At 39.2% G+C, this 23,452-nt stretch overlaps 1 protein-coding gene across 4 annotated transcripts in view; it reads left to right on the forward strand.

Annotated features, from left to right (window-relative positions):
• Window positions 1-23,452, forward strand: part of EPHA5 (EPH receptor A5) — a 368,735-nt gene that overhangs the window by 78,253 nt on the left and 267,030 nt on the right. For all 4 annotated transcript variants that reach the window (XM_062199261.1, XM_062199263.1, XM_062199262.1 and 1 more), the window contains exon 3: window positions 1,306-1,969. In XM_062199261.1, the coding sequence (XP_062055245.1) occupies window positions 1,306-1,969 (664 nt within the window). The remainder of the gene's footprint in view (window positions 1-1,305; window positions 1,970-23,452) is intronic.

A 23,452-nucleotide genomic window follows, 5' to 3' on the forward strand; every position in this document is an offset into this window, starting at 1 on the left:
TATTGTGTTTCATATGTAAAGATATGACATTGTGTGAAGCTTATTATCTGTAATACTTTATGTCTGAAATGACTCATTCTACATTTATTGAAAGTGTGATTTCATTGCTCTATGTTAAAGGAACATTAAAGATTTAAATAAAAATTACATGTAGTTTTGTACACATAATTTCTGTTAAGGCTTAAGACATTTCTTAAGTTATAATGACATATTTATGAAGATTAAAAATTTGGGTACTATGCTGCTGAGAAGGTCATTATAGTACATTAAAGTTCTCAGAACTAGAGCATTTTACTTATAAAGAAAGAGCTTTATATCTCTTCTTTGACTAAATGACATTTTGGAAGCTACTGAAACCATAGTTGATTTTTTTCCAGGTACTCTATATTTTTAGAAATCTTCAGTTCATTGTGCATAAAATAATACATTGCTAAGAAAGAATTAGTGCATTTCCAGGGTATAGCAGGACGTGAGTTAATATTTGAATATAAGGCCATCCATATTTTCACTCTATAGTTTTATCTCTATGTCTGTCTATATCTATGAACAAATCTGTAAGTAAATATTTATCCAGTTTGTGAAAGACTCCTAAATAGATGGGTTCAATGAAATAAAGACTATTATTAATTTTAAATTAATGGATTTTCTTTAGCCTTTGTAACATTGATGTGCCATTTATAATGTGACAGAATAGAATAAATGACTGTTTTATCACATTAAAATTTTCTGCCTCTTTGCCACTTTTACTGCTCTCTTTTGTAAATTGTGTTTTTTTTTCCAGTTAAACATTGTCTTCACTATTTGTTTATATACTTGTCTTTCTTCCCAATATATACTTTCTTTGCTCTTTCTGATGAACTTCATCCACATTCAATTTTCTTTTTTACTCTGAAATGTACATTTTTCCCCCTGGGGCCTATCACTCATATATGTTAATCTTCGGTTTATGTGGAGGCAGTGAATAATAAGTTCTTAACTTAAAAGGGAAAATAAAAATGTTGATGAATCTCTTTTCCGAGCACATTATATTGACCTCATTTTCTCAATACTATACTTCAAGCAGTTCAAAGGAAGTGTGTATTACAGAAAACTATACATGGACTTCAAAACTTTTTTTTTACTCCAAAATAAACTTATCATTTAATTCGATTTTCCATGAAATGTGTTGGAATTTGTGTGTATGTCAAGACCAGAGGCATTTCTCTATCTGAATTAGTTTTACTTAACTTTTTTTTTTCTTGCTATCTTTCCTGGTTATTTTCTATTTATTTGAATTTTTAAATCTTTCTCATTTATATTGTACAGTGGGAAGAGATTGGTGAAGTGGATGAAAACTATGCCCCTATCCACACATACCAAGTATGCAAAGTTATGGAACAGAATCAGAACAACTGGCTTTTGACCAGTTGGATCTCCAACGAAGGTGCTTCCAGAATCTTCATAGAGCTCAAGTTCACCTTGCGGGACTGCAACAGCCTTCCCGGAGGACTGGGAACCTGCAAAGAAACTTTCAACATGTACTACTTTGAGTCTGACGATGAAAACGGGAGAAGCATCAAGGAAAACCAGTACATCAAAATCGATACCATTGCTGCTGACGAGAGCTTTACGGAACTCGACCTCGGTGACCGTGTCTTGAAGCTGAATACAGAGGTCAGAGACGTAGGGCCTCTGACCAGAAAGGGCTTCTATCTTGCTTTCCAAGACGTTGGTGCCTGCATTGCTCTGGTTTCTGTGCGTGTGTACTATAAGAAATGCCCTTCTGTGGTGCGACACTTGGCTGTCTTCCCTGACACCATCACCGGAGCAGATTCTTCGCAGTTGCTGGAAGTGTCAGGCTCCTGTGTCAACCATTCTGTGACAGATGAACCTCCCAAAATGCACTGCAGTGCGGAGGGGGAGTGGCTGGTGCCCATCGGGAAATGCATGTGCAAGGCAGGATATGAGGAGAAAAATGGCACCTGCCAAGGTGAGTTGTGCCTGCGGCGCAGGGGCCACCTGCCTCACGTGCAGCATGTGTATGTATTTCTGCCCATGATCCTGAGCAAATGGCCTTTTACTTTTACCTAATGTCTTTAGATTATCTCTCTTCTCATTTGATTTCTCTCTTCTCAGAATTTTAAAACTTTTGGCAGTGATGAAAGATTTAGTCCAGTATTCTATTTGCTATACATAATTAATATCCAGAGAGTTTCTGACTTTTGGTATAATATTTCATATTCATTTTGCTTTCAGAAGTTTTACTTTTGAACAACCCAAGCCAGGAGATTAATCCCTTTCATTGCATGATTATTGTCTGCTACTTTGTAATTTCTCCCATGAAGCTGTGTTCTACCCTTCACTTGCTATATGAAATTCAAATGTAAGATCTTAGATGAGGTTTGTTTTGGCCTACTTTTTACTGCCTTTTAAAAACTTCAGAAGTGAGTTCAGCTATATGAACTTCAGAGCAAAACATTTGTAAGCTGACAGCGCTTAGTTTACTCTGTTGTTTACATGTGGTTGCTGTTACACGCTTTCTTTTTAAAATTTACAGATCGATTTTAGATGCATAACAAGCCAGGCCCCACAGAAAGAACTACTTGGCAATATTAAAGGCCATTTCAAAGCAATTTGCTCTTGGAGATTTTTTTGTTTTAATTTTTCTTTTAAATTGAAACTTGATCATGCATGCTTCCCTGTTCATCTGAAGGTGCCCTCGTTTTGCCCACAGCGTGGTGAGTTGTCTTTTAAACTTGGATCTTTATCTGTGGTTTTCTGGAACAGGATAATACTACTTGATGTTAAGGGAAGACAGCTTATGGAGAAGAAAATAGACGTTTCTTCCATTTAAAAAACAATCAGTCTTGTGAGCCCAAACCCAGTTTCACTGTGATGGTGCATTCTGAGTAGCTAACGGACTTTCAAGGGTACCACCTGGGGACAATACAAATGCTGACCAGTCCCTTGGTCCCCTCCTGTAGCTTCAGGTGCTGCCTTTATCTGAAGTCCACTTTTACTATGTGGCTCAGACTTGCTCCTTTGCTCGGGCTTGACGGTAGATGGATTATAGAGCCAGGGAAATGAAACTAGAAAAATTGCCTGTACATCTTAATGACTTTGGTTGATCAATTCTTTCCAGAAACACATTGCACTGTAGTTAAATTTCCTTTTTCAGCATCAGCTCCGATTCCATGTCCTTAGTATTACCATCTACAGTTGATTCTGTGGTGAGTTTCCTAAGTAATTCACAACTCTCTGCACTTGATTCATAAACACACATGTACACACACATCTGATTTTGTGAAATTAAAATTGTTTCTGAAATACTTGTACATTTGGTGGCAAAATGAATCATAGTTAATTCATAATTGGGCATAAGGGAAAATTCTAAAGAGCAATTAACTTTTGTTTCGCAGCAGAATTGTTGGTTTAAGTTCAGGTGAAATGTTAAGTATAGGATCAGAACCAGCGGAATTAAGCACGATGCTGTGAACACATTTCGGTCTAAAATAATGTAAATATGAAATATGAATTACACATTTGCTAGTGTTATAGATCAAAATGCTGTCTTTGATTATTGGTGCACAGCACTTTATCGAGTATGTAGATGCTTTGGTTCAGACCGCAGTGACTTTTGCCTTCATTCAGGTTGACAGGGTGCAGAAGGGGCTCTGAGGTTCTGGAGGACCAATTTTGATTGCTGAATATGATTAGAACATTCTACTGGTACTGAAGAACTACGTTGTGGAGACAGTGCTCTGATGTCATGTTTCTTAGTGCAGGCGTTAACGTACATCTTCTTCCTCTCCTTACACTTCAGTAACTGAGGAGGAGGGGCTAAATTGTGAGACAGGGAGATGAACTGCAGAGTGAGCAGTGCGGACCATGTTGCTAAATGACTGTCCACATCCCCGCATTTATCCAACCCTGGGGACAGGAGTCTTGGCTGTGGGTGTGAGGCAGTCTGTAGACCACACAGAGCTGAGAGTGTGGTATACAATGGAGTCTGTGAGTATACAGTGGAGTCTGTGAGTCTATGAGTGATGACTCATGGTGTTTTACAGCACACATATGATGTATGCCATTGCAGAAGGAACAATGTTTGTTCTGTAAATAACAACATATTGATGGAATAACTCATTGAATGAACAAGTACCTGTTGGGTATTTGCTTTGGAGAATTAAAGCATCACAAGTACTCTTGCGGTCTTTAAGGCTATGTACAATATGTGTATGAAAATGTGTGTGGGGGGGAACAGGTGTATAAGGTAAAATGCCACTGTGGCTCTGACTCACTCTATGACGCTAACATAGCATCCTCAGACGTTTAAATGTGGATCGCTGATGTTTTGGAACTATGCTTTCTGTCTGATAGGCCAGAAATCTCAGAATCATCCCTGACATCTGCTTCCTACGCATTCAGTTTCAATCCCTTATAAAGTGGTTATAGAAAGTACCACCCAGCTCTTTAAATCATCCACTTCTGTTTGCTTTCTCCATCAGTTTAAGAGCCCACCTTGTTAGAATCTTGTTTTTTCAAATATAATAAATGACCAGTCGTTTTGATATTTGAGCCAGAGGAATGCAACTCTTATTGTAAACACTCATTTCCTTTCTTGCCACATATGCCCTCTGCCCTATACGGATTCACGTTATTATACACATCAGTGGTTTTCTTTAAGCCAGCGTTTTTATAATCGTCTTAAGTCCCTACATGGTTTTGCCCTTGTCACCTCTGCAGACTCTTCTTAAACTATGCTACTACCCCTACCCTGTGCACTACCCATACTAGCTCTTTTCAGCTTCTCAAAGGCAGTTTGCTCACTTTTACTGTTTCTTCTTTTATGATTCTATTTTCTTCTACTGGAATTTTCCTCTCCTTCATTTATGTTTGGTTAATGCATGTGAATCCTTCTCTTCTGTGCCCAATATCCCTTATTCACAGAAAGCTGTCTCTGGCTGTTCAAGACAAGGTCACGCCTAACTGGTATTTATTCACTTATTCTTTCCGTCATAGAATTCTTTAGACTTACTGCTTTTGCAAATGTTTGTTGATCTACTACTTCATTAATGACTCTTCCTACCCTGGTTGTACTGCCTGCCCATTGATGGCAAAGGTGATGTTTGTTAACTTCAGGAATAAGAAAGAAACCAAATGGCTAGGGGAAGGAAGTGAATTCCAAAGAGAGGAGAGGGCACCTGCAAAGTCATAAAAGAACCCTGTGTTTTAAAATACTGCCTTTTCACGTGTGTATTGTCTGTGTAATTCTCCTTGGTCCTTCTGAAAATTGACAAACATGTCTTTTAAATTGAACCTTTAATCCTATGCCGGTCGGACCAAATTCTGAAGTCCAGGGTATTAACTCACATGTGATTGGCACTTCCTATATTAACTATGATAGAGGCCATCTTAGTAAATTTTGTATATATCAAAATATATTTATAGCATGACCTTATTCTGTAATGACATTTGATTACTCAGTTTCTTTGATAACCAAACTGTTAGGATTTAATTAACAACATAGTTATATTATGCTGAAGTTTGAATATATCTGTTGTAATGATTATCATAGTATAGTGATATTTACTGCAGCTGTGCTGGAAGATGACCCAGCACTGTCATGCCCATGACCTGTTACATGTATGGAGCCTGATGGAGGTGACCGAATGTCTTTTAGAGGCTACATCTCTAGTGTTCAGAATGTGGGCTGGCTCCTGAACACAAGACCTGACTCCAGAAAATCACGGAGCCATGATTGAGGGGTCCTGGTCAGTTGAACAGTTCATGATCTGTTGTCTTCATATAACTTCCTTGAAGAAAAGTAGAATTCTTTACCTCTAATAATCTGATTTTGCTGAGATAGCAAAGTATTCGTTTCTGTTGTAGTCACTTAGTATAGTGCACATTTATTTTTGTTAGTCTTACTCATTTGACTAAATTTCCAATAATGAACTGCTTAAGTACACACATTTATTTCTTTGAAATGTTCTTTACATTTAGAAACAAATAATATCCCAAGCCTATTTATCTAAGTATGTTTCCCTACTTGTTATTTATTATTATTTCTAATGAAATTCATGCTATTTTTCTTCCCTTAAGAGACACAGGCAGACTATTTGTTGAGTATAACATGGTTCGCAAAAACCCATTTTGGGAGATTCTGCTTTTTTATTGAGCTGAATGTGTTTGACAGAAGTAATTGAGATCACATGAATCAAATGTTGCCTGCTGCGTTCTCTTGTGATTGTGTTGCTGCTTTACTCAGATGCAAGGCGAGACCACTAATCTTCATGAGTTGCAAGTGGAATGAAGTTGTAATTTGAAATTAGCCTTAGATAATTATAGCTTCACTTATATCAAATGGAGGGAAGAGATTTAGCTAGTGGGACACTGCCAAAACCAGTGAGAATGATGAGGGTATGGAGTACAAACTAAAATGCAGAGTGAGGGGGGATCCACGCCAGGGGCTGTGGAGTAAAGGCACTTATTAATTGTCCAGCTTGGAGGTGATCGCACAGTTAGGAAAATGTTGTGAAAATACCCAACTCAAGAAAGACCCTTGGTTCACAAACAGTACAGATACAGCAGGGAGCAGTATGTCGGTCATTCATACTTCTGGTACGTATTTATGATGAGACAAAATTGGCTAAGACTATACTAGCTTAGGTGTTTGTGTAATTATGCATTGGACAGCCTAGTTATTTTTAATTAGGCACAATACCAAAAAATAGCAAAGCAGTTGAACTTTTGGTTCAACTTGGGATGTTTTATGCAGTAAAGGGAAGTTGATTTTAATTTCAAAATTTGAAGAAATTATGGCAGTATAGAATGTCAGTGGTGTGTACATATGTGTGCGTGTGTGGGGGGGAGATATTTTTGTGTGTCTGTGTCCTGCAGCCGAGAGGAGACACCCAGGCAATTAAGTAGCCATTTCAACCGATTTGCAGCTGTCTCACATGGTCTTTTTTTTTTTTTTTTTTTTTTTTAAAGAACAAATAAATTGCTTTGTGGTGTCCTTTCAGATTAGTTCTATTAGACTATGTCCATATTTGGTTTTGTTTGTTACTTTTAAAAAATATTTATGAATTTGAAAGGCAGGGTGACAGGGAAAGGGGAGGGAGAGAGGGGAGGAGGGAGGAGAGAAAGAGAGAGAGGGAGAGAGAGAGAGAGAAAGGTAGACATTTTCCATTTGCTGGCTCACTCCTCAAATGCCCACAACAGCCAGGACTAGGCTCAGCTGAACTGTATCCAGGTCTCCCATGTGGGTGACAGGAGCCCTGGTACTTGGGCCATCCTGTGCTGCCTTCCCAAGTGCATTAGCAGGGAGCTTGGAGCAGAGTAGCTGAAATTGGAAATGGCTCTGATACAGGATGTCTGCAGCCCAAGCGGCAGCTTAGCCTGCTGAGCCACAATGCCTGCCCCAGTTTGTGTTTCCCAGATCATGCTTGCTCAGCACTGGCACTGTTAGTAATTTGGGCCAGATGCTTTTTGACTGGTGGTGGCGGCGGGAGCAGCAGGGATAGTGTTTTGCTCATCATAGGATGGTTAGCAGCTTCCTTGGGCTCTACCCACTAGATGCAACAGAACACCCTGTGCTTCATTTTGACAGTCAAAAATATCTTCAGATATTGCCAAAATCACACTGGAGGGAAAATCGTTTCCAGTTGAGAACCACTATTCCAAATATTCCCGCTCTTTCCAAATGAACAAATGAGCCACTAGAAGTAAATTTGTTCATAGATAGCCTCATGGACTGGTTACCTCTGCAGACGTGAATTTAGTGTTTCTTCCTCTGAATTTCACAGAGTGAAGGAGGTGTACGTTTGGCACTGTGGGAATCCGAACTGGAATGCGGTGGGACGCATGTTGCTTGTGACTGGCACTAGTGTTAGCACGCAGATTCTGAGTCGGAATGCCTGGATGCTAGTCCTGACTCTGCCATGTATCAGCACGGTGGCCCTGTGCGTGTTCTTCAGTCCGTCTGTTCCTTCCTTTTCTCCTCTTTAACCACTTCATGAGCTAATACATGAAAACTGCTGAGCACAAGGCTAAGCACACTGTATATAACTGAGTTAAGATGAGTTATTTCCTGTCTGTGTCATTAAAGATAGAATGTGCTTACAGGAGTATATGTCTTCTATTATAAAATGCATTAGACAATTATGTGGGTTTTTTCTATCTAGGTAGTATATTGTTTAGCTGTATCCCTTACCAAAGGATAAGCCCACATTCGCATTTGCTGAATGAACCTACTGTGTAAGTATCATAGACCCTGCTTTATAGAGATTGTGCCAGGAATTCAAGGCTGAAAGCGTTGCTACCTGCCTAGAAACCACCACTCATTCTTTAAGTTGTTATTGTGCTGAGCACTGTATGCTACAGTACAGTTTCTGTATCCTGGCAATGCAGGTACAGGTGCGTGTAGACATGCGTAAGATTTCCCATCTCCAGTTACAGTTTGGGGGGGAATTCTGACAGGGGTGTGCATACTTGTGGGTGGGGTGAGCTATTTTAGATGGGGTGGTAGGAAAGGTTTTAGTTTTTCAAGAGTGGTTGATGTTTCACGTGGACATGGCCAAGCCAACCCGTAAAGGGTGTGGAAAACGGCACGGCAAGCAGGCACTTCCAGAGCAGGTCTACTTTAATACATTGATTTGTGTGTCTTTTTTCTTTCTGAAATTATATCATGCTGCATTCTTTCAATATATTTGTATATTAAAATATAACAAATTAAAGGACTTTTAATTTCTGATTTTACCACCTAAAAAGTTGTTTTGATCTTAAATGATTGGAGTTGGCATGTGATATAGCGGGTTGAGCTGCTGTCTGTGACATGAACATCCCTACCATGTAGGCACTGGTTTGAGTCCCAGCTGCTCCATTTCTGATCCAACTCTTCACTGATGTGCCTGGGAAAGCAGTGGAAGATGGCCCAAGTGCTTAGGCCCCTGTACCCATGTTGGAGAACAGAAAGAAGCTCCTAGCTTGGGCCTGGCACAGCCCCAACCTTTGCGGCTTTTTGGGGAGTGAACCTGCTGATGGAAGATCTCTTTTTCTCAGTCTCTTCCTCCCTAACTCTGCCTTTCAAATAAATAAAAGTAAATCTTACAAAAAAGAGCATTCTGAATAAATATGTAGAATGAAACATGCATCTCCAACTTGAAACAATACATTTATGAGTGGTATTTGAAAATTATTACACACATCCAAAGTATAAAAGCTTTTAAAAAAAACATTATTTCATGGATTGATTGATAGTGCACTAGTCAATCTGTATGTGGATAGAAAAAGAGGGTGATTTGCCAGTGAAAGAAAAAAGAACCAAAGTTCTGTAATCCCTCCTGGTCAAACTTTGGACCTTAATTTGCATTCTCACTGATAAAAAAAAATATGCTAGTGAAAATTCTGAACATCTGTCTATGCATCTGTCTATCTTCTCAGATGTAGCAGATACATGCTGTACTTTATCTTTACAATAATTGTAAAAACGTCTCTGTAAATTTTACTTTTGGAAGGTCCCTAGGACGTTTTAACATGGTGAAGACGTGTTCCATATTAGCACTTTGCCAGTAAATTGTAACATTGATGGACTTGGGCTCCATTGCGATTTCACAGATGGAAAATTAAGGACTATATTTTGTGTTCACATATACTTGTGCAAAACATCTCTCTATTAAAATGAAGGGAACTGGGTAAGCTCCTTTTGTTATTACAAATTATTGTAGAAAGTTTATCAGAAAAAACATTTTAATGATAAAGATCTCACAAAGATCTTTACATATTTTTTAATCTTATATGTCTTAATTGATATATTTAGAACTTACTTACAATCTGTAACATTTAAATGCACTAGGAAAGCAAAGCATAGTCCTTTTGTTTTATTTGTGTATTTCTTATTAGATACCAAAGAAGAGGATTTACATAAAATCTGATAACTTGAATCAGTACAATTCTCATAGAAGGTATGTATGCAGAGAAATTCAGTGTTAAACTCACCAAGTAGGACTGCGTGAAGATTTTGGTGTTAGTTTTGATTCTTATAATTGCAAAATCAAAATGTTATCAGGAATGATAAGCAAAAAAATAGCCAATATCTGCATAAAATCATTAAATACACTTCCATCATCAAACTGATCTGTGAAAAGTGTCAGGAGATATTGGGGTGTTCAGGAAATTAGGGGTGTTGTGCTTTCGTGGGGAACCTCAGTTGCAGTCTCACTTTTGTGTTTGGTAAATGTGTGGCAGGCCAGATTACAAAACCGGATTGAGCCTTACTTTCCTTCTCTGTGAAATGTTACATGCTGTAATATGCACCTGTGAATCACATTATGTCGTCTGCTTGGGCCAGCCGCATTGGCAAAGCCTGGGAATTTGTGGGAAATGAAGAATCTCGGGCCCCATCCCAGAAACACTGAATCTGAGGCTGTGTTGTATGTAGCAGGAGCCTTTGGGATTTTATTGTGCATTCAAGTTTAAGAAGCACTGATAGACATTTTACGGATTGAAAAACTGAGGTGCGGCTACAAAGAACAGGATATATTTACACTGACCTCTGTGAACATATCAAAATTTTGCACTACCCATGTTGTATAAGAGCTATTTTGTGTTGGTTGGCTATGTATCTCCTCCCTTCAAAATGCTCTATAAAATAGTTTCATTATATAGATTGTAATTCTATCATTTTCACAGTGTTACATCTAGCAATGTTGATTTCTTTAAATTTCTGAATCTTGATTTTGGAATCACCTATTTACTATCGATTCTTGGTCTCATTACCATAAAAAGACAATACTTGTAAGTTGGGGAAAACAATCAAACCACAGAAATGTAGAGAAAAAATAAGATACCTGAGTCCTAGTTTGCCTTTTTGTGGGATGCTTGTGTTTTCCTGTTGACTCAAAGGGAATCCTTACATGACTTTGCCTTTCTTTCTGATGTATTTTGTAGGGACACAATTTTACCTTATTTGTCCGTGTCCAACATTTCCAGTGCAACATAGTCATTTTATGCACTGTTGTTGCTGGGCACACTGAAGAAGGATTCTGATTTTGTTAGAGGGTGCTGGCTAGAGAATCAGTATTTTTTTTAAAAGATTTATTTTATTTATTTGAAAGAGTCAGGTAGAGACAGAGAGAGAGAGAGAGAGAGAGAGAGAGAGAGGTCTTCCATCGGCGAGTTCACGTCTCAAATGGCCCCAATGGATGGAACAGAGCTGATCCAGAGCCAGGAGCTTACCCCGGGTCGCCCACACAGGTGCAGGGGCCCAAGGACTTGGGCCATCCTCTGCTGCTTTCCCAGGTGCATTAGCAGGGAGATTGGAAGTGGAGCATCTGGGACTCAAACCGGTGCCCATGTGGGATGCTGATGCTGCACACTGGGACTTTAACCTGCTGCGCCACAGCTCCAACCCCAGTATATCAGTACTTTTAAAAAAAGTTGATAATTGCAGCCAGGGCAAGAGGTGTCATAATATTTTTAGCTTTTGTTGGCTGGTAAGAATCTGTGCTCCAGAACCTCCCCCAGGGAAAGCCACTGACACAGGTTCACAGAGAAGGGGATTTCTTTTCTCCATGGAGGTCACTCCACACACAAGGCCTCCTTGTGCTGTCCTGCCCCGGGGGCAGTCCTCTTGAGGGTGTAGTCTGCTCTTGAAGTTCTCAGGCTCCTGAAGGACTTCCCACTTGAGACAGGGCAGTAGTTGTGGATCCTGGGACATGCAAATCCATGTCGGCTGGTTTCCCAGAACCCACCTCAGCCCATCAGTGCTGCAGGGCAGCCCTGCTTCAGCTTCTCAGCTGAGCTCACGAGGCTTCGCCTTCTCATTGTTTCTGTGTCCTCTGGAATACCCTTTCCAGGCCTCTTAATGTTTCGATTTTCTTGCGATTTCTTACATTTAAATATAGCCTAATAACAGGAACCCCAAACTGTGTTCTAGTTAACTCAGGATTTCTGGGTGTTCCTAGCTGGAACACTTCTAGGTTTTCTTATCCCTTCGTGTTATTGGCATGGGAAGCCTTCTGCAAATTAATCAATTCTATAGCTCACTTTGTAGTTCCCCGAATGTACAGTGCCCAAATATAAAACCCTTAATTTTGACATACAGTGGACCTATGCATACATGAAATAAGTGAATGATATATAGTCGCTGCAGTTGTATCTTTCTTATAATAAATTGAAAGATACTCATTAGGTCAAAAATCAAGATAGTTGTTTTTTTAAAAGATATATTTCATTTATATTTTACTTAGCACATGTTATTTTGTTATATGCTTATAAACAAAATCATTGAATGATATATAATGCCTTCAGTTGGATCCTCCTTACACTAAATTGAAAGATACTCATTAGATCAAAAATCAAGATAGTTTGTTTTTCAAAGATATATTTCATTCATGTTTTATTCAACACTTGCTATTTTGTTATATATTAAATACATGCAAAATATTAAATAAGCTATGAGAATTTTGGAAAATAAAGTAATTTCTGTTTCAATAAGCGTTGTCATTTTAACAGAGGAAGAGGTATTTTTCTTGTGCAAGTAGCATTAGAATTAACATGATTTACAAGACATAATTTTTCTTTGTATTGCTTCCATTTTTTTTAAGGCTCACAATCTCTCAAATTTTAATAAAAAGGTAAAATTTTAAAAATTAACTTAGAGAAAATATATTTTGGCTTTGGGAAAGGAATACAGAACACAGAAAGGAATACAGTATATTTGTGAAACTGCAGAACACAAAAGTAGTAGATGGAATTTGCACTTAAAATAATTTTAGCATAAAGAAATCCTAAGTGATAGCACAAATTAAATTTTATTTCATTAGTCAACTCAGCAATTAATCAAATCATGTCATTTGTAAAAAAGAACAAAAGATGTGACTTTAAAGTGCTATGTTAATACTGTTTATTGCAACCAGATTAATCATACTTTTCATGCTGCTTACAAGTGAAGATTAATATGGATAGAAATCTTGGTAGGTTCCATCAGCAGTGTGTTAAATAAGTAAAATATGATGACCCTTTCATGCGGAATAAAAAAGTATTTAAGTTTGAGGGCAGATATAATAATTTTTTAGCATACTGTATTTTGTGACCTTAATGAAAATTTAACGTATGCATTGGAAGTTTTATGATGGTCAGTTAATTAATAGGGATAATTAGGCCTGGGTTGAGTTGAGGGAAGGAGTTAATGCGCTCAGTATCACACAGTCACTGTAATTTAAATTTAGAATTAGAGTCATTTATCTAACTTCAGACTCTTTGTCCTGCTTATAATTTTTATACAGTGTATAGCCACACTTAACCACTGTTATTGATCTGTAGCTGTAATCACACACAGTATCAATGATAAACCTGAATAAATAGCAGTACCTTTTCTTAGGTTCATATCGGAGTGAGATATTAAATGTTCGGTGCCTTATCTGCAGGTTTATTTAGTGAACTTCCTGTATTGATTAGCCTTGAAAACTCTACCTCTTTTGTGGATTATATGAAAAACTAGCTAGCTAATCATTGCAGCTTATTTTTTATATGTATATATTTATCTAGCTCATTTATGGGTCTAGTTTATGCTGTTTATAGAAAGAAAAAGTATGCCTTTCACTGAAATTGCATTGTTTATTGCCTTGGAATTGAATATATATATATATATATATATCTGTCCAGAAAGACATAACAGTTATTATGAAGCAAAATCCATGGGGTCACTCGCTCTGGTTTAGTTCCTTCTAGGAAGTGTGCCACCACCATCAACAACAGCAATAATAATCAAGTGAATTCTAAGCCATCAAATGATCTTATAACTCATAGTTTTCATTACATGAAAATGCTTTTATATCCTTTTATTTTTTCTAGTCATGGGTGGGATCACATCTCTTCTCCCAGTGTTTGACTCTCTTTGGTGTTTAAGTGCTTTGTCTGCATTTGAGGCTGGCCCTTAGGATTTCATTTATAAGAACTGAAGTGATTTGTTGATATGCTTTGATCTGTTGGGAGCTTGAAGACATCCTGCTCATTTTAGTGCTGTTGGAGGTGTAGTTTACAGAAGAAAAGGAAAGGGAAAAACGAAGAGCCGCATTTTGGGGAAGTAACAATTAGAGCAAATGATAATTTGACTGATGGATAACTCCATCCCTTTGATGGAATTATTAGCAGGAATCAGGCTTGGAGAATGAATGCCCGAAAGTTCCTGCTGTGTGATTGTGAGGGAGAATAATAATACACTGCTCCATATGCATAAGGCCTTTTCCTCTGATGAATTCAAAGCGCTTTGAGAGGATTCCATTAGGAGATTTCTAAAATAAAGAATGGGACTACCACACTTTTGTTTTCCATGTTATAGATTGGAAATTGTGTGATTTTAGCAAAGTTTCCCAGTGTCTCCCTCATGCTTGCTCTCCCCACACTCACCAGTTTTACACCTCACAATCTGAAAGCAACATCATTAGTTGGTCCTGTGAATGATTTCCTCCTGTTCACCTATCCCCAACATTTTCCAATGCTAAAAGCTTCTTTTTTTAGAACCAGACTGACCTGTATTATTTATTTATTTAAGATTCTCTTTAGAAGGTTTTGCGTGTCGTCTGTTTTTGCTCTCTTGGTTCAAGCATGATTTAATATGTCAACACTGGTTTGCTTAACTGCGTTTGATTGTCTTCCATACTTTACTTAGGATGGGCAGTCGCCTTTCAGGCGTGCTGCTGCCCGGATAAATGAAATGTCACAACAATGAGGACCCCTTGTTTTGTGACAGCAGCAGTTTTCTTTGACACAGTCAGCGGCTGGAGGGGGAGGTGCGGATGGACGTTAAACAGTAACAATACAGCCAGTGGAGGTCAGGGTGGTGTTCTTCGGGTCCACGCAGGCACTTAAACTTGGGGAACCTTTGCCTTTCATTCAGCTAAAAATGGATTTGAATGCAGAATGGGTAGTTTTTTTTCCTCCACTGTGGATGAGAGGAAAACATCTGTTAACAGTTTCACCAAAATAACCCTCAAAGAGAGCACTTCTCTCTCTCTCTTTCCCTTTCGTTTGATTTCTCCCTTACTGTATTGCCCAGGCCTGAATAGTTAGTGCTCTCAGAACATAACGGTAGCAACCGACCCGTACCGACAAAGGTTTCTACTCTCTCCTACATAAGGATGGTGTTTTTGGTTTCAAATGCTGGCTTCGATTTTAAAGATTGGGAGCTCACGAAGCTTAAGGCCTGGGCACAGAGAAAATGCTGGGTGAGTGCTGGTGGGCATTGAGAGTTCAAGTAACTTCACCGAGAGAGATATCCCTAAATAAAATGCTGGGGCTTGTGTGTTTGCTTGCTTGCTTGTTTCAGACGTTGGTTTTGTGTGCTGTGACCCCAGCACCTGAGCTGTGGCCTTCCCTCTAGGAGTCTGTAACTCCCTGGGGAGTGGGAGCACACTCCAGTCTGATCCGGTCTACACCGGATCAGCTACTCACAGCTAGGCCTGTCACAGTAGGTCAGCTACTCACAGCAAGGCAGGTCAGTTTAAGGAAGCTCTCTGAGTGTGGTTTTCATAAGTGGAAGTGTAACTGTTTGGATCTTCATTTTAGAGAAAAATAAACTTGACGCTGGATTTGTTGCAAGAGATTACATGAGTGTTACACGAGTGGAGAGACCATTAATTAAGAGCCTTGATTAGACCTGAAGAAAGAAGAAATTAAGCATTCAGCAAGCAGGATTGGGTGAGAACAGTTTTGGAACAGTCTGATGAAGGTGAACGTCTTAGCCAAGGGCGATCTGTCACCATCCAGGGAGAGTGGCCGAGCTGTCCCCGTGATGAGTCCTCAGGAGGGTGCAAATGATTTTCCTCTGAAGTGAGGACGGGAATGGAATTAAAGTGAGTAGAAAAGAACCTTGTTTCTAGAAAAGACAAAAGTGGGCCACAGGGAGTAGTTGTACTTTCAAGTGGGGTCTAAAAGGCAGGGATCCCAGGAAGAGAGACGCAGGATCTGAATGTCAGAGTTGTCAGGCTGCTGTAGCTTGGATGGCACGGCAAAAGGGGCTGACGTCTATGCTAAGAACTGCTGTGTGCCTGTGCTGGTAAATGTTTTATTCATATTCTGTCTTTTAAGCCTGACAACATCCTGTGAGCCACAGTTTCTGGGGCAGCTGAAGCTCAGAAGGTTAATTTTACTAACATCACACAAACCAAGACGGGAAAGTGGCAAGCTGACGTTTTAGCCCAGGTGTGTCTGTTTCCAAGTCTGCGTCTCTCGCCTCTATTCTGTGTTCTCTCTTCAAGTGCATTTGAGGTTCACTTCATTGTGTCATCTCAACTCACGTCGCCTGCAGGCTAAATGTGTTGTCTGTGTGAGTGGCACACAGGGGAGGGAGACACCCCTGAAACACCTGGGGACCCCATAGTTGTCTTTCTGGAAACCATGCTTATTCTCAGACCTCATACTGGGAAGTGGGAAGGGCATTCAGGAAGGTGGCATGGAGGTGGATGGGAGAGTGGAATGAATAATCAAGGCGAGACTCAGTGAACCACGCAAAGTATGAGCAAGACCAAACAGGGTTCCAGCATTCTTGCTGACCCTGGCCAGTTGGCACCTTTTCATGAGACTTGGTACAAAGTCTGGAACCAAACTGGAATTTATCACCTTTTTTTCAATGGACACTCTAGAGTTGACACTGGCCATGAACCCAATGCACATGCTTTTGCGAGAGGAACTGTGATTGTAGGTGAAGACTCTGCCATCCATTTCTGATGGCATTCCAGGGTGCACAAGTAACTTTGCCTTGCTTGTCAAGCCCATAAATAGTACAGGATTTTTTTTTTTTAATGATTTGGCCTCTGGAGTATTGAAGTGGTATTGTATTCAAGTCTGGTTTGGTTTATTCTGCTATTTTTGTATTGCTTGGTGTGTGCAATGGAAGCATTAAAAGCAAACTGGGCTGTGTGTTGTGAGTGGGGAGCTGGTCGGCACCGCTGGGCCAGGTCTAATGTTTGGATTTTTCCTTTCTACAATGAAGAAGCCAGAGGATCCTTTATGTCCTCAGCAGTCCTCCATGCTTGTGCAGGGAGCAGGTGGAAGGTGTTTGCCTGGAGGAAACTTCCACTCTGAGGTATTTTCATGCCGCTCTGGATGCTGAGGGTTGAAAAGAACAGAACTCACACGAAATGGACATCATGAGATTTGATTGTTGATTTTAGCCCTTGTGTATACTCCTGTGGAACTGTGGTCTTTCTACTTTTTGCTTGTTGAATACTATGGCTGGTGGTGCATTATGCCTGTGATTGTAGAGTGGACTGAAATTATCTTTTTGCAAATATTAAAGAAATAAAATGGGAAAGAGGGGATTGAGGGAAGGAAAGAAGAAAGGAGGAAAGTATGGTTATCTTAGAATTGTACCTATGAAATCTGTTCTGTTTGTATTAATTTTTTTAAAAAAGAATACAAAACCAAACACAAGCACAACACTGAGCAAACATGTTTCTGAACAAATTAGCATAATTAAAAGAATTGTTACTTCTCTGTTGAGTGATGTGAGTTAAATGATCAGCCTGATAGCAAAGGCAAACGACCTCTTGTTCTAACACAGAAAGCAGATGTGTTCAAGGAAAAAAGAAGTTACTTGTGCATAACCAGCCCCAGCTATGTGCCAGCTGTATAGGAAAGGCTTTTTGTTTTTTAAGATGTATTTATTTATTTGGAAGTTAGAGTTATGGAGAGAGAGGGAGAGATAGAAATATCTTCTTTAAAATTTATAATAATATAAAGAGAACAGATTTCATGCATTTCACAGGTACGCTTCTGAGATATCTTGTATCTGAAGGTTCACTTCCTAGGTGACTGCCAAAGCCAGGGCTGACGTAGGCCAAAACCAGGGGCCTGGAATCCATCCAAGTCTCCCAAGTGGGTGAAGGAACCCGAACACTTGGGCTGTCTTCCGCTGCTTTCAAGGCACGTGAGCAGGGAGCTGGATCAGAAGTAGAGCAGCCGGGACGTTAAGTGGCCCCCACAGGGATGCTGGTATCACAAGTGGTGGCTATACCTGCTATGTCACAACACTGGCTCCTAGGAAACACGTTAATCCCGACAACACTCAGCTAGATATCTGCTGTTCTTTTTATGTTTGAGGAAATTGCAGCTAATGACTTCTAAGTACCCTGAGTTAGTAGTCAGCTTCAAATACTTTTTTTTTTTCTTAAGGCTTCAATTCTTTGAAAAAATTTTGTGAAACTTTGAGAGAAAAAAAACCTGAATTTTCTAAATTTTCGGAATGTTTTGCATTATGAGAAAATACTGATTTTTCCAAATTTTCATTGCACTGTGTTTTTGAATTTAAAAAAAATAGATAGAAATGCTCAAGTTTTAGTTATTTCAGGGAGAAATTTCTAGGCGAAGAACAAGCATAAACATTGTAGAGCTGATGTGAATAAAAATGGCAGCTGCTACCTGTTTTTTTTTTAAATCAAATTCGGTGGTCCAGCGTTGTAGCATAGCATGTAAAGCTGCCGCCTGCAACACTGGCTTCTCAGATGGTCACTGGTTCCAGTCCTGGCTGCTGCACTTTTGATCCAGCTCCCTGATAATGGCTGGGAAAAGCAGCAGCAGATGACCCAAGTGTTGGTGCCCTGGTAACCCGCGTGGGAGACCCGGAAGAAGCTCCTGGCTCCTGACTTTAGCTTAGCCCAGCCCTGGCTGTTGTGATCATCTAGAGAGTTAACCAGTGAGTGAAGCTCTCTGTCTCTGTTTCTCTCTCTCTGTCTTTCTTTCTCCTTCTCTCTCTCCCTCTCTCTCTGTAACTCTGCCTTTCAAATAAATTAATTCAAGGACCAGTACTTGAAACCAGTTGTCAGAGAAAATATAAAAAGATCTAATTATATTTAGATACATGTGCAGTAAGTAATGCTAAAAGAATCACAGATGAACTCAAAATTGATACAGTTATTGTGAAGTTGAATATATTGCTTACTTTTAGTGGAAACAGTGTTGTATTAAATTGAGTATATTTATAAATTTCCTAATAGGTGACCAATTCTAAATTAAAAATTTCATATGATTCAATGTAATATATATATATATATGCCATCAATCTTCTTCATTATTTATATCATGATAATGATCCGTATGAGCATAGAGTGAAATACCCAAGAAAACTTTCCCTCTCTTTCTCATACTGATTCCTTATCACCCTTTATTTTTCTTTTTCTATTTTCCTCTGTTAGTTTTAGGAGACTTTAATTTCATCATTCTGAAAATGATAGCTTTTATATTTTAAGTGTGTTTGAGTAAAAGCTAATTTCATTTTTAGAGCTACAAGTATTACTCGTTTTACATAATAAGGCCAAGAAGTATCCCTGACTGCTGTATGTTCCCTTCACCTTATTTTTTCACAACCAGTTTCTGACTTATAACATAATTTTATTTTCTTCTTGGATCTTGCATATTTATCACTGTCTATTGCAGCAGGTGTTTCGTGGTCTCTGTGAAGGGAGAAGAGGCCCCCAGCTAAAGGTAACTGGGGTCTCCAGCAATCCTCACTTCTCCCTTTTCTCTCCAAAGAGGTGTCCTTTGCTTTGGTCATGGAGACAAAAAGACTTGTCTAATTTCCATTCTGCCATTTCAGCATCTCTGCCATCAAAATGTATGTATCATGTTTAAACTAATGAAAGCACTGTCTACTTCAGTCCTTAAATTTAAAACACCTCTGTGAGAGAGTTTTTGGTGAGGTAGTATTTGACTTTGAAAACCTCTGAGGTCCAACTCCTAGGGATTTAAAACCAGGTTGTCATTTTATTATTTTTTTATTTTCTCCAATTCTTAATATCCTTTTTTAAAGCTACTTTGTCCTAGCATTGTTTTGATTAATTCCACTTAAATCCTCTATTATTTCCCTCTTTCTTTTGTTCTTTCCCCATTGTAAATTTCTCTTAATATATATTCATTTCCATCCATTTCCATACCTTTGCTCCTTGAGAAAATCTTAAGTTAATTCTTAAGATAAAGCTCTTTTGGATTTCGCATGTCCAAAAGAACATGTGTGTTCTGTTTATTCAGAGCCAAAGCAGAGGGGATGCATGGAATTACTGTGACACGTAAAGGCACATGCTGGCTCTGAAGACCTGAGAAAAGCCTATAGAAATCGTTAGGTACCATAGATCCTTTTTTGTTGTTCTCTCACTGGAGATGATGCTAAGGATGCTGTTGATGTAATAATGACAATGATACATGCCAGTAATCTATAGGAAGTTCTGTGTGCCACACACTATTTCAAGCACCCTGAATCTGCTGGGTAAATTAGATACACAAACTGACAAGCATGCTCATTTTGAAGCAGGTGCTTCTTTACGTTTTGGAGAAAGAAGACCAGATTGAAGTAAAAAAGATAATAGTAAGTGATGGAGTTAAATAAAAGCCTTCACCATTCATTCCAGAGCCACAGCTTCTGTTCCTTTTTATTTTTTTAAAATCATTCATCTGACAGATGGGAGGTGGGAGTGGGGGAGAGAGTGTGAGCGAGCGAGCGAGCAAGAGCAAGAGAGCACAAGAGGTTCCGTCTACTGGTTCACTCTTTAAATGCCCACAACAGCAACAATAGCAGGGCCAGGCTGAAACCAGGAGCCAGAAGTCCAGTGAGTCTTGGATGTGGGCAGCACATTGCCTGCTGCCTCTGAGGGTGCAGATGATCAGGAAGCTAGATTGGAAGTTGAGGCAGCAGTGGATTCCAGACCCTCAGACACAGATGTGGGCATCCAGAGTGGCAGTTTAACCTAGTGCACCACAGTATCTGCCCCTGGAACAGCATTTTCATAGAAATATGTTTTAGTTAAAAAAAATCTCAATGGCGTTTGGGCATTCTTTTTTTCCTGATAAATGGGGAGCAATTCTGACACAAAGCATTTCCATGGAGAGTGACATTTACGCATATGGAAACTTCTGAAAGGAAATTGTTACGAAGAAAGCTTACACAAATTTCATTAGACTATATTAATATGAAAATAGTAGAAACTTGTTTCTACTAGGTTTTCAGTTTTTGTTCATACCAATTCTTATTTGCTCTGCTACTTATAAATGCACAGTAGAGAAGAGGCTGCCGTGTGTCGACAAGCTTTGTCACTAGGAACACTCATTGTGGGTACACAACTGTGTCACACCACCAGAATCCTGATCATTAAGTTCTTACAAAGGGATTTTTGGAAATAAGGATTTGAATTGTTACTTTTTATTTGCAAAATCTATCTAAATAGTAGTTCAAATCCCGTAGGTAAAACATTAAAAATTAGCAGTTTCAGCTGAAGATAATTTCCATCTTTTCAGGCATCTCTGTTAGTTTCCATCCAAGAGTGACTTAGTCATGAAACAGAAAAGTGTTATATTTTGAATCAATTGATGTTTGTAGTTGAACCAGATATTCCCATTACAGGCTTTGGTTATAGAATCTCCTTTTAATTTGTTTTATTACTGTAAGAAGAAGGAAAATCTTATGTACATTAATGGAAAGAGTGACTAAACTGTGTGGATTTACTGAGCTACTTGGGTGGATAATGTGTTGACATTTTAGCCAAATAATATGTACTACTAATATATTATTTATATTTACAATATTATATATACAGAAATCTTTAATCTACTTTTAAAAAATATTAAAATATAGTTTATTTTGTTATTTATGTGGTCAACAATAACAAATATATATATATTTCTCATCAAAAAAAGTCAGATTTTACATGCTCTTCAGGGTGATAACCACAAGCCATAGGGAACAGTGCTGGACCACGTTCAAATTAGCCTCATTGTTCTAAGATCTCTTCCTGGAGTACAAGGTTAATTAGTACCATAGGCAATATGCATTATTCATTGTGCAATCAGGCTTTCATTCTGCTGGGCCTTTATACACTGCAAACTATTGTTCTTCACATTATAAAACCTTGATACACTATTGTCATATTTAATTTTACTGAATTATATTAATGATATATGTGTGTGTGTGTGTATGTATATATTAGGTCATATATTTTACATGTTCTGGAGATGCCATTCCAATCTAGAAAAATAGTAAGATTAACAACTAATATCCTCTTCTGTAGGATGACATAAACTATGAGATGATGGAGGACTAGAGCTATGGCATACTGAGTAAAGCTACTGCCTGCCAATGCCAACGTCCCATACAGGTGCAGGTTCCAGTCCTAGCTGCTCCACTTCCAACCCAGCTCCCTGTTAATGAGCCTGGGAAGGCAGCAGAGGATAGCCCAAGTGCTTTGGCCCCTGCACCCACATGGGACATCTGGAAGAAGCTCCTGGCTCCTGACCTGGCCCAGCTCTGGCTGTTGCGATTATTTGGGGAGTAAACCAGCAGGTGGAAAATCGATTTCTCTGTCTGCACTCATCCCTGTTCTGTAATTCTGCCTTTCAAATAAATAAGTAAATATTTAAAAAAAAAAAAAAAAAACTTTGAGGCCTGCGCCTCGGCTCACTAGGCTAATCCTCCGCCTTGTGGCGCCGCACACCGGGTTCTAGTCCCAGTCGGGGCACCGATCCTGTCCCGGTTGCCCCTCTTCCAGGCCAGCTCTCTGCTGTGGCTAGGGAGTGCAGTGGAGGATGGCCCAAGTGCTTGGGCCCTGCACCCCATGGGAGACCAGGAGAAGCACCTGGCTCCTGCCATTGGATAAGCGCGGTGTGCCGGCTGCAGCGCGCCTACCGCGGCGGCCATTGGAGGGTGAACCAACAGAAAGAAGACCTTTCTCTCTGTCTCTCTCTCACTGTCCACTCTGCCTGTCAAAAAAAAAAAAAAAAAAAAAAAACAACTTTGAAGCAATGAATATTAATTATTATTGCTTATTTTTTTAAAAATATTTATCTATTTATTGGAAGGTCAGAGTTACACAGAGTGAGGAGAGGGGGAGTTAGAGAGAGTAAGAGAAAAGTAGGGTGGGAGGGAGGGAGAGGTCTTCCATCCACAGGTTCACTCCCCAGTTGGCTGCAAAGGCTGGAGCTGCACCGATCCAAAGCCAGGAGCCAGGAGCTTCTTCTGGGTGCAGGGGCCCGAGGACTTGGGCCATCTTCTGCTGCTTTCCCAGGCCATAGCAGAGAGCTGGATCATAAATGGAGCATCCAGGTCTCAAACCAGTGCCCACATGGGATACTGGTGCTTCAGGACAGGGTGTTAACCCAGTGTGCCACAGCACCGGCCCCTATTGTTGCTTATTATAGTTTTTAACTTTAACTTCCTTTTTGACCTCTGCTATTAGGAAACTTTTAATAATGTTCTATTTAGTGACAATGGTTTTTCATTAGATATTTTTAAAAACATAATTTTATATGAATAATTTCCTATCATTAGAGTATAAACTCACTCTGATTAGAGATTTTGTTTGTTTTGTCCATTGCTTAAGAGTGGTAGACAGAATTGGCTTATAGCCTAGATGTATTTTTAAATGAATTTAATGACAAATGAGTCTTTTTAAATAACAATACCTGTCTATTGACTAACAGTTTAGAA

This window comes from Lepus europaeus, chromosome 8, assembly GCF_033115175.1.
Source record: "Lepus europaeus isolate LE1 chromosome 8, mLepTim1.pri, whole genome shotgun sequence".
NCBI lineage: Eukaryota > Metazoa > Chordata > Mammalia > Lagomorpha > Leporidae > Lepus > Lepus europaeus.